Source organism: Bos mutus, chromosome 12 (genome assembly GCF_027580195.1).
Source record: "Bos mutus isolate GX-2022 chromosome 12, NWIPB_WYAK_1.1, whole genome shotgun sequence".
NCBI lineage: Eukaryota > Metazoa > Chordata > Mammalia > Artiodactyla > Bovidae > Bos > Bos mutus.
This window is the reverse complement of record NC_091628.1, coordinates 16,345,996-16,354,846: the sequence shown is the minus strand read 5'-3', so window position 1 is coordinate 16,354,846 and position 8,851 is coordinate 16,345,996. Positions and strand designations below refer to the sequence as shown.

The window sequence follows — 8,851 nt, the reverse complement described above, 5'->3', positions numbered from 1 at the left end:
AAACCCCAAATCCTAAACCTGACGTACTTTACCTATTCATCGAGTATCTTTAAGATTGTTAGGGGTATTGGCTGCTAAAGGTGTTTATCTACCATCAAAACGCTGGCTGCTTGGGCCTCCCTGGTGACTCAGATGGTAAAGAATCTGCTTGCAATGCAGAAGACCTGGGTTCGATACTGGGCTGGGAAGATCCCCTCTTGAAGGGAATGGCAACGCACTTCACATTCTTGCCTGGAGAATCCCATGGACAGAGGAACCTGGTGGGCTACAGTCCGTGGGATCAGAGAGAGTCGGACACAACTGAGCGACTAATACTGTGATCTACTGGGCTTTGGGGGCCACTCTAGAGGTCATGGTGGCTCACAATGAGTCATCTTCCCCTTTTGCAAAGGTTGCATCTTTGGAGTGGATGTTGTACCCCAGTCATTCTCAGTGGGACCACTGAGTCCAGTGCACAGGGACCTTCCAGAATGACTTAGGGTGGGTGGGGGAAGTCCTGGAGTCTCTCCTTTGTCTAGGGCCTTTGCTGCTGCCCATGTGTTGGGAAGTCCTGGAATCTCTCCTTTGTCTAGGGCCTTTGCTGCTGCCCATGTGTTAACTAGTAATCTGGCCTGTGTTTACTCTCAAAAGGAAAATCCCAGTAGCAATGACAGTAAGCTTTGCAACTAAATTTCTCTTCCTTTAATATGTGGTTGGAGATTGATTTTTATCTTTGCACATAAGCATCTCTGATCCAAAGGAGCTCATTTATGACAGTGGGAAGGACTTTGAGAAGATGCCAATCATTCCTTAGATTCAGATGATCTACTGCCAGTCAGTACCTGTGATGTATCAACGTATGTGCTTAGTCCCTGTCCCCTCTCTGGCAGAATGTAGGCTACTGGAAGGCAGGAAGCTTATCTTAGTCACCACTGTTACCCCCCCGTGCTACCAAAACAAAAACAATGCCAGTCATGTAGTATATGCTCAATAAATATCTGTTTAGTTGAATTACAGTTTGTAACCAGTGTGGCAATAAGCAACATAACCAGCAACAATTTCTTGATAGCTCATGAATCATCTGTTGCCCCAAAGATCAAGAGATAGAGACGATATCTTCTCACCAGGAACTGGACTTTGTTTCCAATCATTGCTGTACCCTCTGTGTTCAAGTGCCTCTCAGGGAAACTCCTGCTTCTTAATGAGTGTTCAGCCTGGCTTGCCATCCTTTCTCTGCCACTACCCAGCTGTGACCTTAGATATAGCTTGAATTTCTGTGGTTCTATTCCCGCTCTAAAAAGTTCTTATTTTATAACCTGGCACAGCCAAGATCTGTGGGCTCTTTGTGTGAAACAAGAACATTTTTCTAGAAGGAAGTAGAACAAGCACCTGCTTCTGAAAATTACTTTTTATAAGAAAGTCTGTTTTTGCTCAGTGCAGTTGTTTCCATATCTGAGAGGCTCATAATTAACATCATTCTCTTTGAATTATTAACTTTAATCTGTTTATAAAAACACAGGGATCACACTATTACTTACCATATGATTTCTCAGCTGTAATCATCTATCACAGAAAACTAAATATGATATGTAGAAATATGAGAATAAAACATGACTTACATAGCTCCATTCTTTTGGAAATAGTAAGATTATCACAGGCCATGGGCTGAGAACTAAAATTAGAAGTAGTAAAAGAAAAGATATAATAAAAGAAAATCAACAAAAGCTATGTGAAGATGTTCATTGCTGTATATTTTATTATAGTAAAAAACTGAAGATAAATTTTCATTAATAGGAATATGACTAAGAAATTATGATACATTTATACCCTAAAAGTGGTAAGATAGTTTAAAAAAAAAAGAGTATGTGCCCTCAAGACATATTATTGAGAGAAAAAGAAAGTATATTCAGCATATGTCCCATGTGATCACGTGTGTATAAAAAAGAAAACATGACAAATCTTCTGATCTGACATATGTATGTTAATTCATAGAAGATCTGGAAGGAATAAAATGGTTAACAGTGTTATTTCTGGGAAAGAATTGGGGTTGGTGGGGCTTGGTGTGATGAGAAGGCCTCACTTTTTACTCTAGACTTCTATGTTTGGGGCATTTTATAAAACCATAGTCATGGGTTGGCTTTTTTTTTTTTTGTAATTATAACTTGAAATTACTGGAGAGGAAAAGATGTGTGACAGAAATTGGGGCACAGGTGGGATTTGAGCTCAGGAGAAGGAAGATGAAACACTTCAGATAGTGACAGCTGGCAGTTTATCGCCAAATCCTGTGATATTTTGTGACTGATGATCTGGAGATTGTGTTCTCAGGATGGCATATATATACACATTCAGTTCAGTCCAGTCGCTCAGTTGTGTCTGACTCTTTGTGAATCCATGGACTGCAGGACGCCAGGCCTCCCTGTCCATCACCAACTCCCGGAGTTTATGCAAACTCATGTCCATTGAGTTGGTGTACACACACACACACACACACACACACACACATATATGACTGTCTGTCTGTCTCCTGCATCAGTCTTCCTTGGTAGCTCAGTGGTAAAGAATCTGTCTCCCAATGCAGGAGACATAGGTTTGATTCCTGGTCTGGAAAGATCTCCTGGAGAAGGAAATGGCGAGCCATTCCAGTATTCTTGCCTGGGAAATGCTATGGACAGAGGAGCCTGGTGGATTACAGTCCATGGGGTCACAAAGAGTCGGACACAACTTAGTGACTGAACAACATTGTCTCCTGCATCACTCCAAAAGCTGTGACCTAGAATGGAAGACCCCCAAATCAAGAAAACCCAAAGATTTTTAGAACGATTTTCACATTGCCTTTTTGGGTCTATTTGTAAGCATTGGGTGAGAAAAATTTCATATCTTTAGGAAACAGGGATTCACTCTCATCTCTGATGAGAAGGTCTGCCATGATACTACAGCAGTTGTATCAATCACAGAAGTCTTTTCTCTAGCCTGTAACTCTGTTTTCATTTTGGTGGATTTGTTCACTCAGTCTGTAGCTCTTACTGAGCCCCCATCGGCCACTCTGAGACAAGGCCCCTGCTTTCCTGGAGCTTCTACTCGGGGGTGGAGAGGTAGACGAGGATGACAGTAAGCAGCAGGAAGTGACAGCTGCTGTGCTGAAGATTAAGCAAAGTGGTGTGATAAGGTGTAACCAGGGAACTGTGTGGTGGTTAGGAAAGACTTCTTTGAGGAAGTCATTCATAAACCCAGGAGTATATAAGACAGGAAGGTGTCAGATGTGTGGTCATTTGAGGGGAGAGCCGTCCACGCAGAGGGACTAGAACAGAAGCTGAACAAGAGCTTGTGGGAGTCAAGAGCTTGCTTCATAGCTGGGACTGACAGAGGGTGGACAGGCCAGAGAAGTCTGCAGGACAGGGTTGTGTCGTGCGTGGAGAACAAGGTAAGGATTTTGGATTTTATTCAGGATTTAATGGGAAGCTATGATGGAGGTGGGAGTTGTCAACTTTAAAAAATATACGTGAGAGTTACAAGTTAAGTTTTATTTTATATAACTTTATTTATATTAATATAATTTATAATTATTAATATAAGTATTGATGTGATTTATAATTACATAATTTTCATTTATATATTTTTTAGCTGTGCTGGGTCTTTGTTGCTGCACGGGCTTTTCTCTAGTTGCAGCTCGTGGGCTCAGTAGTTGAGTCCTGGGCTGTAGAGCACTGGCTCAGTGGTTGTGGTGTACAGGCTTAGTTGCTCGTCAGCAGGTGGGATCTTCCCAGTCCAGGGATCGAACTTGTGTCTCCTGCATTGGCAGGCGGATTCTTTACTACTGAGCCACCAGGGAAGCCTGTGAGTTAAGTTTTATTTGAGGCAAAATGAGGGGTCTCGCCTGGGAGACAGCACCTCTGATAGCTCTGAGAAACTGCTCCAAGGAGGCGGGGGAAGGTCAGTATATATGTGATTTTAGTATTGCGAGAGTATATGCAATCAAGCACATATTTTCCCAAAAGTTTTCTGCTAGGCTTCGTGATGCTTTCTGCTAGTCATGAGTAGTCATCACCATGAAGGATTTTAGGGCTTTTCTAGATATGAGGAGATATATGAGTTGGATCATAAAATCAGCTCCTGAAAACATCTAACTATCTGGAGACCTATCCTGCCGGTCCTGCTCGCCCCCGGAGCACAGGGTGCCTCCTTTCTGCTCTCCACCCTGAACCCCTTCAGGGAGTGTTGAAAATCAGTAGCTTCAGCGTCTCGTTTAATCCTTGTAGAGGTAGACGGCAAGTGCCAATGTGTAGTTGACAGGGTCAGATAGGGGATTGATTTAGATTTATAAAAGATATCTCTGAATAACTTGATTATAAGCAGGTGAGAGAAGAATCAGGGAGACCACTGGAAAAATGGTGCCTTAGACTAGGTGGCAGCTATAGATGTAAGCTCGTTGTTGTTGTGCTCAGTCACGTCTGACTCTCTGTGACTCCATGGACTGTAACCTGCCAGGATCCTTTGTCCTTGGGATTTCCTAGACAAGAATACCAGATTGGGTTGCCATTTCCTCCTCCAGGGATATTCCCCACCCAGAGATCGGACCTAAGTCTCCTGCCTCTCCTGCATCAGCAGGCAGATTCTTTACCTCTGAGCTACTGGGGAAGTTCAGGAATAAGCTTGCTGGTGGGTTAAAGATGGAGAGCTCTGGAAGATAGGGTCATGATGACTCCTAGATTTGAGACTTCAGCAACTGAGGCGGGGGTATGTTTCCTGAGATGGGGAAAACCAGGAAGGAGCAGATTTGGCTGGAGGGGCGGGGTGGGGGGTGCAGTGCAGAAATCGGTGTTTCTTTGGATATATCAGGTGTGATGCCCCTAGACAAATGTCAAATAAGCAGTAGGATACACTCGTCTGGAGTTCAGGGGAGGTCAGGGGAGGTCAGGAATACAGATCTATGTGGGAGTCACCTGTATACATAAAGATGACGTTTAAAGCCCTGGAACTTTATGAGGACCAGAGCCTCGGCTCATTGAACAGTACCCATGGACTTCACCCTTCATTTAGGCTCAGTGTCCAAGCAGACACCTTCATTGCTAAACCTTCCCCTTGCCAATCTCACAGTGACTGTTGAAGGCTCAGCTTTACAATGTGAGGGACAGTGGGAGAGTGTTAGGAAGACACACGTGCTGGGCTGTAATTAGTGATGAGTGCTTCTCATCTGTGTCGCTCTCAACATTGTAATCATTGCCTAATTTACTAATGCTAAAAATGTAGCTAAAAAGCGAGTGGACCGTTTTAAAAAGACAGCATCTAGATCACAGTGTGTTCTTTAGATATTGTAAGCAAATCATGAATTTTTATTGCTTTTATAATCTAAGTAAGTTTCATAAGCTCGTGTAAAGTTACACAAAACCAAGTTTTTAGTGCTGTTGGTTGTTCTCGGTTTCACATGCCATGGGTCCACTTTGTTGAAATACGACCACAAACTAAATAAAAAGAAGAAACATACATATACTACCATATGTAAAATAGCTAGCTAGTGGGAACCTACTGTTAAGCAGGCAGCTCAGCTCAGTGCTCTGTGATGACCCAGAAGGGTGGGTGGGGTTGGGAGGAATATCCAAGAGGGAGGGGATATAGGTATACTTAGAGCTGATTCACTTCTTTTGTACAGCAGATACTAACACAACATTGTAAAGCAATTATACCCCAATAATAATAATTTAAAAACCTACAAAAACATGTCTTTACTCCTAGGCAGCATTCCCATTTTGGGTTTGACATTTAATTTTGAAATAATGCATGGGATGTTTTACATTTTGCTGTTGTTTTAGTTTTTTATCAGCAGTATCCTTATACGGCTTTATCCTTGCATGAAAAGAATTATTTTTATGCTTTGAAACCCCTTTCCTATCTCAGTGTCATATCCCTTACATTTGCTGCTAGTTTTATGGCCAACTTATTTATTAATATTTTACTTGTAAATCTAAGTGGAGTTTACTGTGTTGTATAGGGAAAAATCCAGACTCTGTTGAAACATGAAGTTTCTTTGCTTCCTCATAAGAATGTGGAGTTAAAAAAATATGATTGAGCCCTTGTTTATGGTAAATGTTTCTCACTCATTGCAGATAAGCTCTCCAGCCCTCCAACTCACCATGTGGTGAGTTCAAGGTCCAGTCCAACAGCACAAGGGAATTCACACTAGCCCTGAGCCCTGAAGATGGTGTCACAGTCTTCGGGCCGGCAGGACTCACCTGTGGAACCCTGGGAAGGGGTCAGCGATGACCCAGGCAACACTGATGGCTTGCCCAGCCTCCTGGACACTGAGCACCCCTTCTGCCCATCAGACATCAGGTTCACAAGGCACAGAGCTGCCTGGATTAACCCTCCGTGTGCGCAGCAACAGCTGCAGGATGCATCCCCCCAGGTGCTCGCAGTGGGGAACAGAGAGAGCCACACTGCGTCCAACACCAAATCTCCCTTGGGCACTTCACCCTTGTCTCTTGGTGACTCCGTGGTGGAGACATCACTGCCGAAGGGCACCACAGACTCTCTGGGCAGCTCCTCTGCCTGGGGCACAGCTGGCAATGGCAGTGACTCCTCTGTTACCTTGAAGGAAGAGCGGGCAGGGCTTCCAAGACGCTGTCCTCACACGTCTCTGATCACGAGCTCCAAGACTGTGTCCGGTCCCCCATGTCCTGAGGATGGCAGGGCTTTTTTCAAGCCTTCCCAGCTGACAGCTTCTGCTGATGCAGGTAACTCTAGTTTGGACTTCCACCCTTCCTGTCTGATCTCACACCTGCTCTTGCTTGGGGCTGAGGCTGAGTGTTCCTCGTGAGGAAAAGGCTACCGGTTTTCCAGGATGCTCACCAGCCAGGGCACCAGCTCAGTTCATATCGTCTTTAGCCCAGCCACTGGGAGGGTCACAACTGATGGAGTCAAGAATTCCCTTTCTCCTGAGACTGTAGGAGAACTTACTCAATAATCAGTGTCAGCTGTCATCTTAGAGCACGGGTATGGGCCCTGCAGGAGAGCACCAGAAGTGCTCTGCATTTAGCATGATGGTGGAAGGTGATCCCCACAGAGTGAGCCCCAGTTCACACCAGTGCTCGTGTGGGAGAGGAACACGCCTCACCTGTTAGATTTACCTGGACAGAGTGTGACTAGAAAAATAGTAAGGTTTAAAAACAGGAACCACAATTCCTCCAAACTGGACAAAACTTTTTTCCAATTAAAACCAGGTCTCCCGTTGCTCTAAGGTCAGGCACATATTCCTAAAATGCCAAAATTCTGAAACCCAAGTAATCCATGCCAGATGCCACTTGAGTCAATAAATTAAGCTGTTCTTGTTATGATTTCTGGCATGGTTAGGTAATTTTAAATATTAATTATACTATATTCACACTTTGCATTAATTTGTGTTTTTGTTGGAATCCTAGTTCAAATAGTCAAGGAAGTTTATTTCAAAGCAATTTAAAAGCTGCCTCTGTGTGTGTGTGTGTGTGTGTGTACATGCACGTATATTTATTTCTCATTAGCAGAAACCAGTCCTCTCCCTTTTCTAAGATATGAGGTTTATTTGTTCTACTGAAACTTTTGAAAACTCAAAGATGGTGACAATCTTTAACATACAATTTAAGAATAAGCAGATTCTGGACAATCTTTTCAATGAGCTAACTTTGAGATAAGAACCAAGTTTGAGCAGTATGGCACAGTCAGATGGCGTGCGTGCTCAGCAGCTCAGTCTGATTGCAGGCCTTTTTTCTCCTTTTGCTCACCTGCCTGGATAGTTCTCAGGAAAAAAGTGACTTGCAAATTTAGTGGTTGAAAACTTAGAAATTAGTCTCCTACTTGATTGTCTCACGGGAGGGTGAGGAGAAAAGAGAGAAAATTGGAAGTCTTCTTTCCCACAGACCACCACCACGACAAGTTATGAAGAGCAGATGATCTTTAGGACCTAGTGTACCCCTGCCCCAAATAACTTTTTGGCTCCTGTGCAAGAAGTTGTTCTGCAGTTTAAAATTATCCTTTCTGGGACTTCCCTGGTGGTTCAGTGGTTACAACTTCGCTTCCCAGTACAGAGGGAGCAGGTTAAATCTCTGCTCAGGAAGCTAAGATCCCACATGCCTCTCAGCTTAAAAACAAAACAAAACATAAAACAGAAGCAGTATTGTAACAAATTCAATAAAGGCTTTAAAAAAAATGGTCCAAATCAAAGGATATCTGTAAAGAAAAGTAAATAAAATTATCCTTTGCCCCAGAAAGAAAACAAACACACCAGCCCCTTTTGTCCAAAGACAGTGACCCTAGCAATCTCTCTAAAGACCTTTAACAAACCACTCCATTTTTTTGGCCACCTGTCTTAAACCTGGCGAGGGGATTCATTCCCCGGGCTTAAGGAAAAGAAGTCCCGAGTGACCTGGTCCTTTCTTTCTTTGGTGTAGGGGCAGCAATGGGCAGAACAGGCATTTGCCATTATGAGGCATTTTCCTGGATCTGCTGCATCTCAAATGGCAGTAGCGGGAATTTCCTTTCTTAGATTATATGGGAAGGAAACACAGCTGAGCCTGTCTGCATTTCCTGAGGCTGTAAGAAACAGTTCCTTTTGTTGGCAAAGCATCTACACGTTTACAGTGCTTCTACATTCCTTAGCTCCTTCGGTTTCCTAATAAAATGATTATCCTAATTCCTAGGATGAGGAAATTTTACTGTAGAGGCACGGCTGGTGTGTAGAGAGCTGGAACTGGAAGCCACTGCTTGACTTTTCTCTGCATTTCCCCCTCTATCCTCAGAGTCCCCAAACCAGGACCTGTAACCAAATGCCACCAGACTTCTGATTTTATAGATAAAGCTGTGTTTGTTTTGTTTATAGCTGCTTTCTCAGGGCAATGGCAGAACC

General features: G+C 43.5%; 1 protein-coding gene across 1 annotated transcript in view; it reads left to right on the top strand.

The window, feature by feature from the left end:
* The first annotated feature begins 3,259 nt into the window (after nt 1–3,259).
* Nucleotides 3,260–8,851, top strand: part of RUBCNL (rubicon like autophagy enhancer) — a 28,152-nt gene continuing 22,560 nt past the window's right edge. The window contains 2 exon segments of the mRNA XM_070380282.1: nt 3,260–3,400; nt 6,081–6,707. Coding sequence (XP_070236383.1) covers nt 6,173–6,707 — 535 coding nt within the window. The 5' untranslated portion in view covers nt 3,260–3,400; nt 6,081–6,172.